The 15,831-nt window shown below is 40.3% G+C and overlaps 1 protein-coding gene across 2 annotated transcripts in view; it reads left to right on the top strand.

Moving 5' to 3' along the window:
• LOC124615482 (protein Mo25) overlaps positions 1-14,438 on the top strand; it is a 37,540-nt gene extending 23,102 nt beyond the window's left edge. For both annotated transcript variants that reach the window (XM_047143411.1, XM_047143410.1), the window contains exons 7-8: positions 4,857-4,961; positions 13,118-14,438. In XM_047143411.1, the coding sequence (XP_046999367.1) occupies positions 4,857-4,961; positions 13,118-13,300 (288 nt within the window). In that variant the 3' untranslated portion in view covers positions 13,301-14,438. The remainder of the gene's footprint in view (positions 1-4,856; positions 4,962-13,117) is intronic.
• Positions 14,439-15,831: the final 1,393 nt, after the last annotated feature.

The raw sequence follows: 15,831 nt of genomic DNA, 5'->3' as shown, positions 1-15,831 counted from the left end.
AAGATTCTTCCATCAGTCCCAAAGTTCCTAGTTGTTTCTTGGTCAGACAAAGGTCAAGACTTCTCCACAGTCAACCCTTTCATTATTCAGAAAGATGTCGATGCAGTTGCGGGTCCTGTAAAGTCTTGTTCCAGGTTACGAAATGGCACCTTGTTGTTAGAAACACAGTGCCCTCCAGGCACACAAATTGCTTCGAACTACACTGCTACACACCTTCCCTGTCTGGGTGGAAGCACACCTTACCTTAAACTTGTCACACAGGGTGGTTTATTCAAGATCACTTGATGGACTATCAAATGAGCACATTCAAACTTACCTGTCCGATCAGGGAGTAACTGCTGTACATAGAGTAATGAAAAGGGTTGAAAAGGAAATGGAACCAACCCGCAGTCTCTTCTTTATGTTTGACAGAGCGCAACTTCCATTGAACATTACAGCGGGATATCAGATCATTTCTGTTCACTCTTACATCCCCAACCCTAAACATTGCTATCAATGTCAGATTTAATCATTATCCGCCAGTAGTGTTCCAATTCAGCTAAAGGCGCTACCTGTGGCAGGGATGCCCATGAGGGTGATTGTTCGCCCCCCTCCCCTTGTTGCACTGACTGTCTGGAGACCATGCTGCTTCCTCTAGAGATTGTCCTATTTTTAAAGATGAATGAATTGTTCAGGAAATCCGAGTGAAGGAAAAGATGTCTACCCTTGCTGCTCATAAGTTATTCACCAGTAGAAAGCCCACTGTGCTCCCAGTGGGTAAGTATAGTACTGTCCTCACCTCTCGTCGACCTACTAATGTGGTGGCCACGCATACTCGCGATCTCACCTTTAGCGCCACAGGCATCAGATTGGTCAGCCCAAAGATCACCCATTCAACCTCCCCACTTTCACCTGCTCACTCTAAGGTTCAGCCTTCATCGGCTGCTGTTAAATCATGGGCCCCAAAATCGGACAGAGCCTACTCATGAAGATTTTTTCATGCCCCCAGACCTCACAACCCTCAACTCCTTCATCTCAACGTTCTGCTTCCAATAAGGCTCATAAGGATCAAAGTTCCTCTCCTCCTTTGCCACAGCTTGTCTCTTCTACAGCGCTCCTCAGTGGTAGCCACCCTCGGCCGTCTTCCATGTTGCCGAGATGCTCCGCTGGCAGCAGGAGCTGCCCCTGAACAACCTATGGATCAGGCTCTTCTGCCTCTGGCTGATTGCCATTCCCCACCGTCAGCCATTGGCTCTCAGTGGTTGTTGAGTTTACGGAAACTGTGGTGAGATTTTCCTGTTTTTCGTCTACCCTATGTCAATTATCCATTGGAATACACACAGAATTCACTCCAATCGGGATGAATTGTTGATCCTCTTAAGATCCTACTGCCCGGTCATCTTCTGTCTGCAGGAAACAAAGCTACGACCCCAGGATTGCTTTGTGTTCCCTCATTTCCAATCAGTCCAGTTTGATCTGCCCTCTGCTGATGGCATTCTGACACGCAGGGCACTTAGGATTCTTCTCTATGATATTATCCATCATCACCCAATCCCCTTACACAGTTCCTTCCAAGCTGTTGCTGCACGTTTATTACTTTCTGGATACATCTTCTCTCTTTGTACCATATACATTCCATCATCCACTCCAATGGCAAGAGTCAATCTCCTTCATCTTCTTAGTCAGCTCCCACTGCCCTATTTGTTGACTTGGGACTTCAGTGCTGACCAACCTCTTCGGGGATCTCCGCCTCCTGTCCGAGAGGCTCTCTGTTGATTGACCAACTTCCACCAAGCGGATCTTGTTTGCCTCAGCACTGGCAAACCTGCAGTTTTGTCTGCCTCCACGTCAACCTACTCTCATTTGCACCTTTTGGTCGGTACTGTTAGGATAGCTCAGTGCTTTGAATGGTTCGCTCATGCTGATACACACCCGAGTGACCATTTTCCCTGTGTCCTTCGATTAGTCACAACTGGCATCTACGCACCCAAGACACTGGAAGTTTTTCCAAGCCTATTGGATACTTTTCTCCTCTCTAGCAGGTGCCTCAAGTCTCCCATAACAAGAGACTTGCCGTGATGTGATGACGTTGCCCTGCTTGCTGCACTATTACCACTCTGGGGTGCAGTTTAGTGCTGTGCGTGGCTGTATTTCCTTTGCAGTCCTCTGTGTGTCTGTCAGTGTAACCCACGTGTCACCACACTGGAAGCTACTGACTCGGAGCTGCTAATGCAACTCTATTGCAGCATTCTCACTACCTCTTATTACCTTCGCTAAAGACTTAATTTTGCTCCAAGACTGGTAGGATACTCCATCTTATAATTGAAGCTCACGAATGCTGTGTCTTGCCTTAAAATGCTTTAACCACTACAAGCTTGCTTTAAAATTTAATGACCCTCCAAGATCATTAAATTGCCTTTGCACGTAAAATGGAACCAAGGCTAGGGTCTCCTTGTGATCATTTTCTTGTAAGCCGCTTATAAACATCATCATACAGGTCCATGTTCATGATGAGCTTTATAATTTTAAGAATTGTTGATTCATCAATAAAACCAAGCTCGGATGCAAAGTTTGTGATGCTCAAGACTATAGCAGGGGGAGGGTGATACATGAAGAGTGGGAAGGGTGGTACATGAAGAGTGACTGTTCTGTTAAGTGGTTGTTTGGTTGACGGACATTCAGGTAATGGACGCTGTGCTGTAGATGATTTCACATTCCTCTGCTCATGGCGGGAAGAGACTTGTGCATCATGGAAAGGCTTTCTCATAACATACCAAAACACAGACTGCTACACAGGGCAAAGGACTTTTAATCCTTCCATATACATCTTGTTAACAATGAAAGTTACAGTAATTCGGGCTTAAGCAAAGTCTGCAAACTTCCTTCTGAGCTGTGGGCACCAACGAAATAGAAGGGTAAGAAAAGGATACCAGTACTCTCTTAAGTGCTCTTCATTGCACACAGGGTGACTGACCTTGTAAACGTGTAGCCTATATCAGTGTAATAAGGAAATTGTGGAGTGTGTTAGGAATCTTTATGACCAGAGACTGGAAGAGTTTCAGATTTTTTTATAAAGATGCATAGTTTTTATTGTTTAGAATACAGTAAAATAATTTTACCAGAACCACTGCTTAGTATAAGGGATATAAACGTTAACGAGGTTGTTGGGCACACATAAATCTCATATTCTGCCATTCATTGAGTATTAGTGCAATTTAGACAGGATTGCAACTGTATTTGATTTGGCTCTTGTAAGTTATTTTGGTATGTTATGTACTCTGTAGCCCGCGAAGAAATTGGGCTGTTCACAGGTACATCTTGTTACAGATTCCATGGTACTGTGTGTGCCAATATGGTGATTTGCCACAATATGGTATGTGCTTAGGAAGTGTTTTTTTGGCTACGTTTCTTAGGCTAATTATAAAATCGTGCCTTGTTGCAGGACTTAAGTGTGCCTGATGTGAGATATCAAGTATGACACTACAAATTAACTTGAGCTTTTAAGCAAATAAAGCACCACAGTTGCTTTTTTTGCAGAGCTAAAAAATTGTTCAGAAGTATTGTGCAAATAATGTAATACAGAAACTCCAGGACACCTTCTGTATTAAAGGAAATTTGAAGTGATATTCTACTGGGCATCTGGAAGCATTGAACTTGAGAAAGTCTTTAGTAGATATAGATCTGAAATAAAAGTTGCCACAAAATTTAAGTAGATATTTTCTTTATCTAAAAGTAGTTTTTCTCTGAATGGTACCAAGAATGCTACTTTCTAATTGGCTAGGAACATGTTTGAAGGGTAATGGGCTTAATAATGTAGAAAAAGACAGGTTGCTACTTATTGTAAAGAAGACATGTCAAGTTGTAGATGGGCACAATTAAGACACATACATAAAGCTTCACATACACAAGCAAACACACCTCACAAGCACGCGACTGCCAAAGCAGCATCTTGGGCTGGAATGAGCTTAATGGTTTATACAATTGCAGTCTTTCTTGGCGTATTCCACTGATGAATTCTTCTCGGGTTATCAGCCGAGTGGTGGTGTCGTCTTGTTGAAACGTTTCAATGAGTTTCGTACCCATCATCTTCTGGAGAAGATGATGGGTACGAAACTCACTGAAACGTTGCGACAAGACAACGCCACCACTCGGCTGATAATCCGAGAAGAATTAATCAGCTTAATGGTTTGGTAAAGTGACCATACAGCCAAGAAAAAGCTCCTCTTCTTTGTTTAGACTTCATGTCAGTCACGCAATCCCACATGGTCACTCTTAACGTCAATGACTAAAGGAAATGCATAATGCAGTGGTTGTTTTGTATTATTGTCAATATATTGCGTATCAGAGTTTAGTTACATTTAGTACATTAAGGGCAGTCAGCAATTATGATGGTATATGCAAATGTGGAACAATTTTATTGTGTGTCTCTCAGAACTTGTGTAAATGAATTTATTAACTTGTGCTGTATCCAGCTGCTAATTTAAGTGTTAATCATTAAGTCCAAGTAGTTTGTGTCAGCAACATTGTAGAATAGAGAGAATTGGTGGAAAAAGAGACGGAGAAGTGGAATTTGCTCTAACAATGTCACAGCTTGTGAAATATTATGTGGTAATTGAAACAGAAATTGTTTTTGGAGAGATTGGAAGCATTATATTTGTTCATGCTTCTAAAATAAGTAATGAAAGCATTTGAAGAAAGCAACAAGTCTTGACATTGCCTCACTTAATCGAAAATGTTTGTTTCTAAGTTATTACAGTGTACTGCATTATTTTTCATCCTTACAAAACTTCAGCACTATATTGCACCTAAATATAGTTCTCAAAAATTTATTCTGAATCTTCAAATGCTGTATTAACATCTGACCTTCTGTTTTTCAGGTTATGACAAGATACATATCGAATCCTGATAATTTGAAACTAATGATGAATATGTTGAAAGAAAAATCCAGAAATATTCAGTTTGAAGCCTTCCATGTTTTCAAGGTAAACATGCTTGTGTCAATTACTTTTATATTGTAGTATGCCATTCTTAATCTTATAATCGCATGCAACCAATATACCAGCCCACATCTCGTACTCTGAACTTTGATACTGTAATCACAGAAGACAGGACATGTAATTTGAGACTATTATTATTACTATTATTATTATGTCCAATGTGAAAATTGGAGTTTGGTGGAAACATCTTGTAAAAACGTTCGTTAACCATATTTGATGGTATGTCCACAGTTGTCCAGCCGATAATCATACCTCTGAACAAATTAGGAATTCCATGAGAACTCGTAGCCTTCTAGAGGGAAAGAAATAAATTCAGATATATGTTTTATTGTTAAAGTAAATTGCAGTTTTCTCTTCAGTGAAATTTAATTTTTATGGCCTCCATTGTAGCAACCTTTTTCTGTAACAGCTCCCATTTGTCTTGAACAACAGTGCTGGATATTAATGTTTTTTTCGCTTTTTTATGAACAATCAGTATGGATGCTATAGCAAATTCATTTTGAATCTAAAGGCATTGCCCAAAAGATGGATGGCCACTCTACAGCTGCCATTTGTAACATTGCTGATCCTGCTGACCCCAAGTTATCTGGTCAGTTAAGAAAGTATTTTGTCCCTAGGTGGGATTACGGTTGTTGCACATGAGTTGCAGCAGGGTGGGTGGCACTGCAGCAATATAATGAAGCAATATGAAATGGAAATTGTGTAAAACCAGTAATAGGGGAGGCAAATGGAAGATTCTTGAAAAGTATGGTGCATCCATAAAGGAAACTGCATACAAGACAATAGGGTAACTAATTCTTGAGAAATGTGCCCAACAGTGCAAACTTTCATCAAATTGGCATTACAGTAGGCATGGAATAAATTAAGAGGGACTATTTGGATCATAACAGGTCAGTACAGCCTGTATAAAATTGCAGCAGAGATATTCAGGGAACTTAATGTGGAAAGCTGTGGAAAAGAAACAGTGTTGTTGTAGATCTGCGATAGGTAAAATTAGAAAACAAATGTGTAGAAATCCTGTTGTCATCAGATATTGCAGGTTGGGTGCACAAGAGAAAGAATTGAGAGATTAGGGCCATACTTTGCGCATGGTCAGTCGTTGGTCTCTTGCTCCAGATATAAATGAAACAGGACATAAAGTTGCTACTATATGTACAAAGTGCCCTCCACCACACACTGTATAGTTGCTTGCAGTGTATAGGTGTAGGTTTAGGTTCATGCTATTGAGAAGTATTTTGTGTCCCAAAAGTGAAGACTCATTGGATGATAAAAGAATGTTGGAAATGAGTTTTTGGTGAGTGTTCTGTATGCACTTATTTTTTCAATGGTCACCAGAATACAATAATTGTTATCGAGGATCGCCAGTAAAAATAAACAGCTGCCAATCACAGATATTCTAAATAAAAGAGATATTAACTTCTGTTATTTACAAGAAGGAAAAGGGAAGTATGATTACGGGACTAATTCCTGGTCTCCGCAATGAAGTATGTAAGAGCATCTTTATTGAGTGACTTCAGTCTGACATTTGTGGTTAAAAAGACCAATGTAATTCAGTGTTGCATACTTTCCAGCCTGAATAATATATCTATAGATCTTCCTCATGCCCTGTATATGGGAATTAACACCAAACCGTATGCTATGCCCCATGAAAGATCTGTACTCGTCTCCTGAAACAAAGGAGGGATAGTAATTTGACGAACACCTGTAACGGTGCTCTCACTGGGTGCATAAAAAAACTCGGGGAAGGTTTGCATAGATTTTTTTATATTAAAAACACAAATATGTACTCGTGTGCTGAAAACATCTTCGTTGGTGGTAACTTGACCACATCTCTCCAGTTGCAGCATTGCTGGTAAAACTATATTGCTCCACCATCTGCAACAGCATTAATCACCTAAATGTAAAAATATGTGCTGACATTCCATTTCGGTACTTAGCAGGAAGTGTGCGTGTCAAAAGAAATAAGGAATTACAAACTGTCCATATGGAAAGGAAAAATATGTGTAAAATGGTAAGTGAGCTGTTGGAAAAGTTAAAGGAAAATACCCATATAAAATTCAGGCTCTCTCTTGTAACAGAGGTGATGGAAACTTGTGTGTAGGAATTTTGTTAGAAGATAGCCTCAGATACACAACTATGAAAATGCATAATTAATTTTAGTGTTTTTTGTATTGAATAAAAATCCAGTGTTTAATAGAGCAGTTTAAATAAAATGCTGCCTAATTCTTCATGCTTTCCCGGCGATCTGTTGACATCTTGGATATTCGGGAAGCCAGCCGGATGTTCGCGTCGTTCTCGCACGATATTTCAACGGCGTGCCTCGCTGTCTTCTTCAGGTGCTACCTGAGACTGGTCCTTGGGTCGATCGAGTCCAGTATTTATCCCTGGGAGGAGCTGGGCGTTCCCTAATCGGTCCACGCCGGGTTGAGTGTTCCATCTGTGGTCCGCGCCCGCCAGACTCGGCTTCAACGGACCCCTCCAGTCACAGATGTTCCGACTGCCGTCGGCGCCCGTTCTGGCCGTCCTCAACGGATGTGGTTATCATCTGAGGTGTGTCAGACCCGGTCTGAGAAGTTGGGTACTCTATCTCCTGACTGTTACTATGATTTCCACTTCTGTTTCGTGCTGGGCGCTCCCTAATCGGTCCGCGCCGCGTCATGTGTGTTCCATCTGAGGTCCGCCCCTGCCAGATGCGGCTACATTGCCCCTCTCTGGTTGCTGGTGTTCCCTCCACCGTCCGCGCCCGGCCTGGCCTTTTCTGAAGTCGAGTTCATGATCTGGGGTGTGTCAGATCTGGTCTCCAATGTCAGACACCTTGTCTCACGGCTGTTCTCTCGGTCTCCACTTCTATTTCTTGTAGAATCCCAGAGTGTCCTGCGTTGAGTTTTCACAAGCTCAAGCGCTGGGTTCCAGGCAGTGCTGATTTGGTATCCCAAGTCACGGCTGATTAGATTGCCTGTGACCTTAATCTCAATGGCTTCTTTAATGACACTGTCCCAAAATCTTGAGGTCTGTGTCACAATCTTGGTATCATTGTATCCATTGAATGACCAATTTCAAGAAAATGCTCTGCTATGGCTGATTTAGTTGCCTGCCTGAGTCTGGTATGTCTCTGGTGTTCTTTACACCTGATGTTCACAGTTCTGGTGGTCTGGCCAATGTATGACATCCCACACTGGCATGGTATGTTGTAAATACCTGGCTTGTGTAGCCCCAGGTCATCTTTTACATTCCCCAGCATAGCCCCAATTTTGGTGGGTGGGCAAAATATGCTCTTGATGTCATATTTCTGGAGTAACCTGCTGATCCTGGCAGAGATAGGTCCGGCATATGGCAGGTATGCCATCTTCTTGGCCTATTCTGGTTCTTCTTGATCCTTTGGCCGGTTAGCAGGTTGAAGTGCCTTCTGGATATCTCTCGAGGAGTACCCATTCCTACTGAACACTGATTGTAAGTGTTCTATTTCTGTGGCCAGACTATCAGGATCTGACAGAGTTTGTGCTCTGTGGACCAGTGTTTTGAGCACTCGATTCTTCTGTGCCGGTTGGTGGCAACTGCTGGCTTGTAGGTATAAGTCAGTGTGCGTAGGTTTGCGGTACACACTGTGTCGCTGATCTATTCAGGCATGTTCTCACCTCGACGTACTTCCTATATGGGGGGTCAATTTTATGAACAAACAGAAGGGGTGGCTATGGGCAGACCCCTATCACCAGTGGTGGCCAACCTATTTATGGAAAGGTTTGAAGATGAGGCACTCACTTCAGCCACATATCAGCCCAAGTGCTTTTTTCGGTATGTGGATGATACCTTTGTCATCTGGCCCCATGGTAGAGAGAAGTTAGATGAGTTCCTGCTACATCTGAGCTCTTGCCATCCGAACATTCAGTTCACAATGGAAATGGGAAAGGATGGACTACTTCCGTTCTTGGATGTTCTGGTGAAGAGAAAGGCAGATGGCGTATTTGGACACAGTGTGTACCGCAAACCTACGCACACTGACTTATACCTACAAGCCAGCAGTTGCCACCATCCGGCACAGAAGAATAGAGTGCTCAAAACACTGGTCCACAGAGCACAAACTCTGTCAGATCCTGATAGTCTGGCCACAGAAATAGAACACTTACAATCAGTGTTCAGCAGGAATGGGTATTCCTCTAGAGATATCCAGAAGGCACTTCAACCTGCTAACCGGCCAAAGAATCAAGAAGAAGAACCAGAAGAGGCCAAGAAGATGGCATACCTGCCATATGCCGGACGTATCTCTGCCAAGATCAGCAGGTTACTCCAGAAATATGACATCAAGAGCATATTTTGCCCACCCACCAAAATTGGGGTTATGCTGGGGAATGTAAAAGATGACTTGGGGCTACACAAGCCAGGTATTTACAACATACCATGCCAGTGTGGGATGTCATACATTGGCCAGACCACTAGAACTGTGAACATCAGGTGTAAAGAACACCAGAGACATACCAGACTCAGGCAGGCAACTAAATCAGCCATAGCAGAGCATTGTCTGGAACTTGGTCATTCAATGGATTACAATGACGCCAAGATTGTGACACAGACCTCAAGATTTTGGGACAGTGTCATTAAAGAAGCCATTGAGATTAAGGTCACAGACAGTCTAATCAACCGTGACTTGCGATACCAAATCAGCACTGCCTGGAATCCAGCGCTTGAGCTTGTGAAAACTCAACGCAGGACACTCTGGGATTCTACAAGAAATAGAAGTGGAGACCGAGAGAACAGCCGTGAGACAAGGTGTCTGACATTAGAGACCAGATCTGACACACCCCAGATCATGAACTCGACTTCAGAAAAGGCCAGGCCGGGCGCAGACGGTGGAGGGAACACCAGCAACCAGAGAGGGGCAATGTAGCCGCGTCTGGCGGGCGCGGACCTCAGACGGAACACACAACGCGGCGTGGACCGATTAGGGGGCACCCAGCACGAAACAGAAGTGGAAATCATAGTAACAGTCAGGAGATAGAGTACCCAACTTCTCAGACCGGGTCTGACACACCTCAGATGATAACCACATCCGTTGAGGACGGGCAGAACGGGCGCCGACGGCAGTCGGAACATCTGCGACTGGAGGGGTCCGTTGAAGCCGAGTCTGGCGGGCGCGGACCACAGATGGAACACTCGACCCGGAGCGGACCGATTAGGGAACGCCCAGCTCCTCCCAGGCATAAATACTGGACTTGATCGACCCAAGGACCAGTCTCAGGTAGCACCTGAAGAAGACAGCGAGGCATGCTGTTGAAATATCGTGCGAGAACGACTCGAACATCCAACTGGATTCCTGAATATCCAAGATGTCAAAATGCTGCCTTCCTGTACCAGAAGGCCACATAGATTACAGTAGTAGGAAAGGTGTGAGCACTCACATAACCAGCTTGAAGGATTAACAACAGAAACGTCATGAACTAAATTTCCACTTGTTGGAAATAGATATCTTATCACCTTAAGCATCCATGATGACATGATACTGCTAATTAGTAAATGGAAATAATCATTTTAAACTCATGACATTCCGGTTTAACAATTAACATAATTTCTGGATGTATTTGTTTTCTTATTCTGTATTGTGACACACTGCTCATAAGTTTCAAATTGTCTCTTGACAGAGAAAAACTACCTGTACATTCTTATAAACTACAGCATGTATGAAAAGCTGTGGTAAGTTGCTGTTGTTTACTGTTTCTGCAGTATCTTCTTCCTAACTCCTGTTGCTGTCGACTTTGTCCTTATGTGTATTCCCATATGTGAATGGATAATTTGCTGTCAAGACTAGGAGGGAAAAAAATTGATATTTAAGGTTTCACTCCTCGGGCAGAAATGTACTTTTGTGTTTTTTAAATCCTTTAATGTAGTCTGTAGTAACAACAAACAAACATAGTAAAGAGCTCAGTGAAGTGTTCATTACTTACTGATTTGTGGCATAGTCTTCATGCTCCCCTCACAAAAGGTAGTCAGTTGTAATTAATTCTTGAGAGGTTGAGGGACGGTCTATAATAACAGGCTTAGATTTCTACTGAGAGAATGTTCTGTACTAATTCCAGTAGTGTTTGATAAATAATTACCTCAAATTTCTATTTAATGACACTAGAATATATTTTAAAATGCTGAGGTTTCTAGGGTTCATTTTCAGTGCATATCTCAACTAAATACCATTTCTGAAGAATGTTGAAGATTGTGAATAACCTGAAGTGCCATGATGGAAGAAGCAGGAAACCAGCAGGTCACACCCATTACATAGTTGCAGCTTGTTTGGTCTCAATCTTGTTATGGACGTACCACCTATAGTTATACTTGACCTTTTGTGAACGTCTTTAATACAGTGCAACTGGAGGCTTATAAGAGAAGCCAAACTCATAACATGTATGCAGAAGTTTTATCACTTTAAACTACTGAAGTGTCACTTCTAAGGGAAAGTCTGTGACGTTCTGTTGTATAATTACTCCCACACTGAAAAAGCAACTATTCATCATACAAAATCAATGAGAGCGTGACAGAAATGCTTATCCTGCAATGTAGTAAGTCATCCATAGTTAAAACTTGTGCCATACCATGACTGAAACGTTGATTTCCTACTTCTTTTTCAATTAGTCACCTCCGTAACCAGTAGGTTACTTCAACATACATCTAGACCTGATTCAAATTTCCCCCGTCACAGATTTTTCTACCTACAATTTCTGAATACTACTATCAGAAGTTTTTTGGGACAGAGTATGTGAGAATAGTGTGATCTTAAGATATGTTTGGATAGCCTATTACTTAAAGCTTACGAAAACCTGGCTTAGAGACTCAGTCTTAGCAAATTCAACTCTGTCATTTGAAAACAGCAAAGTTGTTAGAAATCTAAGCATAGAATCTTGTGATGGTGCACAGTAGTGATAGACCTGAAGGTTCTCCTGTAGTGATGGATCTGCAAGCTCTTCATAATTTTCAAATGACTTGTTTTACAATATAAACTTTTGTTAAGTTCAGTGGCACACACTGATGGCTACAAGCAAGGTTAGTTATTCGGCTGCAGTCGCTCCCCTTTCCTCCCCCCCTTCTCGCAGTCTTCCCCCCCCCCCCCCCCCTCTGCCCCCCCCCCCCTCTCTCTCTCTCTCTCTCTCTCTCTCTCTCTCTCTCTCTCTATCTCTATCTCTATCTATCTATCTATCCAGATTGACAAAGGCGTGGTACCCTACATGAATGGTGCCCCATGTGTTGCATTAAGATTTCACTCAGTTAGCGTGTTGCAGTAATACGCATATTATTAGAATTTTGTACTGTTAAATATATTTTTGTTGGGATGAGTTAAACATATTCTGTGTTACTGTGCCACATTTATGTACCTTAATTACCTGTATGATTCGTGATCTTCACTAATGCACGTGATGTAGTGTTTTGATACTGATTATGAAAATTTCCATCTGCTATAATTTATTTTTGCAATATCTGGTAATGTTTAATTATTTGAATAGCGTACATTTGTTTTGCTTTTTTATTTGCTTCGAAACCAAAGTCTTAAAATTATTAGAAAACTTGGATGTAGAACTTAATTTCATGTCAATTACTGCTAGTATTTACTTCCTAGAGATATCTCAAAATGTATGTAAATTTTATAACACAAGGCAAATGCTTAGTTCAAATTAGTGTTGTTATTCCTGTATCCTATGAGTTTTGGCTAATATTGATTATTAATCATTCATCAATAATCAAATGACACTCAGTGCATCGCATGACAAGTGTAGACAGTGGATAGGTAACAAATGATGCAGGTGTAAGCCATTACCCCTTAGCTGCAGAAAGTTGACGCACATAGTTGTTCACTGTGTGTACTGATGTTTTACTGGCAGAAATGTAATTTTCTTATAGTATGTTAAACAGTAAAACTGAGTTGTTGTTGTTGTTTAATGTAAATATATTATTGCCATTTTTGACATGTATCATATTTCACTAAAAGTAGAATAATTAACTTCGTCAGTCATAAAATGTGAACTTTTGTTATTTTTGTTTGAATCTGAAGTGTATGTAAAACATGGTACTATTCAGTATGTCACAAAATTACTTGCTGTTTCTCGAGCACTGTGAAGCAATAATCAGACTTACTTTTAAAAGTTACCTCTCTTTTTTTTTAACAGGTATTTGTTGCAAATCCAAACAAACCGAAGCCAATTTTGGACATATTGCTGCGAAATCAAGAGAAGCTAGTAGAGTTTCTCACGCGCTTTCACACGGACCGATCAGAGGATGAACAGTTCAATGATGAGAAGGCATATCTTATTAAACAGATAAAAGAGCTGAAGCCTTTGGCAGACCACTAACAGCAGGACAATCTGGCAGTCTAGTGTTAGAAAAAAAAGTGCATATTAATATTGCAAACAAGAAAAGTTGCTTCCATTATTTTGTGAACATACAAAACACAGGAAATAATGTTCCACAAATAGCACCTCTGTTCCCAGCTTGGCAATAGAGATATGAGGGTTTCACAAAACATTTGACACATATGTGAATTTGGCCTGCGTGTGTGGGTTCTTTATTTGAAATAAACTAGTCCCACTTAAACTACTGCTGCTACTACTGCACTTCCACTGTGGAAAATTTTCACATCTTTTCCAAGCTCACCAAGATGGAAAGATCTGAAAGTTTGCTTCTAGAGCTTTAGCATATCTAAACTGTTGAAGTTTCTCTTCTTTTTTCCTGTTTTAGTGGGTGAGTAGACACAAATATAACTGGATACAATAGCATATTTGAATTGATTTTAAATCTTTCATTGTATTAGTATTTAGTTGCAGAAGTGAAATTAATAAAATTTATTAAACTTATTTCATATCTGCTGAAGCTAAATTATGTTTGTTGTTATTGTGAAATTAGTCCATAAGACTTTGAGTTATTGATCATGTTGGCTCATACAATGTTGCTTGAAAAGGAAGGAGGAAAATCCAAAACCTATGTTAAAATAACTTGTTAGCTGTGACTGAAACCAGCATCAGTTATAAATTTTAGAACAGCAACTAAAATTTTTAAGAAGCATTATGCATAGTACAGCAATGGTGCAATTACTGTTGTACAGTAGTGCTGATCTGCAGTATCAAAATAATATTGTTCAGTTTTTAAGGACTTATGTTGATTGTGTTTTAATGTATATATGATTGTTGTCTTTTACTTGTAGTTCTGTATTATAAAACTAAATTTAGTATAAACATTTTTAAGAGAGACTTTGTTACAGTCTGGTTGATTGTGACAGTGTTTGTCTATTGACAGTATAGAAAGAGCTGTTTTTAACATGGACTTAAAACAAACACATTTGCAAAAAATTGATCAGGATGATTTTTTTAAGAGAGAACAATTTTTGGAAATAAAGTGACCCATTTTGTTTCATACATCTCCCTTGCAAACATGTGCTTTATATTTAAAAATGTGGGAGAGATTTGATTGAAATAAACTACTGTCTGCAGATAATACTTTTGTTTATTCTCCTTATTTACTTTCATTTTATTTGTTTGAACTTAGTCAGTTGCGAGAGCCAGCACAGCATAATTCTTTTTTGTTGTGCAAGTTACTTGATTAATGATTTATTTTCATGTTGTCTGGCGCAATGATTGCCTTCTGCAATTTATTACAGAGCAGAAAGGTAGAACAATAGTATTTTGAACTCATGATTGATTTTGAAAGTACTGTCCTCATTTAATGAGCCTTGTTAACAGTTTAAAAGAACTTTTTAAAAGAACTTTGTTTAATCGTGAAAATAATATATTGATGTCTAAAGCTGCATATCTTTATACTTTGTATGTAATAGCTGTTTCATTTAAATGATGTGTCCAAAATGAAGCAAAATTTGCCTGTTCAGTTGTTGTATTGGAACCTAAGTTTTGTTGAAATAGCTTCTGTATTAAACCTGATTGAAATTGGTGTAACATTCACTTTCCTGTGAAACAGGTGATTTTATTTACTTGTTCACTCCATTGGAAAGAGGACAGGACTGCAGAAAATGATGGTAGGTATTTCTGAATCTGTGTCAGAAATCCAGGTGGAATTTCGTAAGTAGATTAAAAATTAAGGTATGTATGTGTGCTTTTGATTTACAACACAGAGTTAAGACATGTTAACAGACTTCCGTCCTATGAAAGTAAAAGTTTATGCACTATGTTAATTACGTAATTGCCACACTGGCTGGAGAATACAACACATTGTAATTAGTTTCTTAAGTTTTTCCATTGAACAGCTCTTATTGTAAAGTTTAGTGCATCAATGCAGTAGTCTTGAACTGTCTGTCTGTCCTGTGTGTGTGTGTGTGTGTGTGTGTGTGTGTGTGTGTGTGTGTGTGTGTGTGTGTGTGTGTGTGTGTGTGTGTTTTTTTTTTTTTTTTAGGTGGCCATGGTGTGAATTCTTCTCAGAGTATTAAACTTCCCCTGAGAACGAAAATGCAAACTGTGAATGTCCTATTTATTAATAGCCATATTGTAGCTAAAATGCTATTGGACAATTCACAAGCATGCAGTGGAGCAAACTGAAAAAATAGGGGGATAGGTAACAGTGTAACCTATTACATGCTGGTGCAGTAATGATTTTTCGGGACCCAGTGTGGAAACAATATGTTAAGTCTCAGAACTGTGGGTAACATGATGTCTTCATAAGAAAATTGATAAAGTCACTTTTGAATGTCTTTTACGTTTGTCACAAGCAAATCATGTACAGTACATACTTAGAGTGCTGTCGATGCGCAAGAGTAGCAAGTTGCAAAACTTTTTCCGACAGAAGTGAGTGAAACAGTATTAGCAATCAGAAAAATGTGAAACAAGCTCTAGCAAGAATTATAGGTGGCAAAAAAGATCAGATGTATTAGTTGTAGAAG

The sequence above is a fragment of the Schistocerca americana genome, chromosome 5, assembly GCF_021461395.2.
Source record: "Schistocerca americana isolate TAMUIC-IGC-003095 chromosome 5, iqSchAmer2.1, whole genome shotgun sequence".
Taxonomy (NCBI): Eukaryota; Metazoa; Arthropoda; class Insecta; order Orthoptera; family Acrididae; genus Schistocerca; species Schistocerca americana.
Note: the sequence above shows the minus strand (reverse complement) of the source record. Positions and strands in the feature narration are given on the sequence as shown.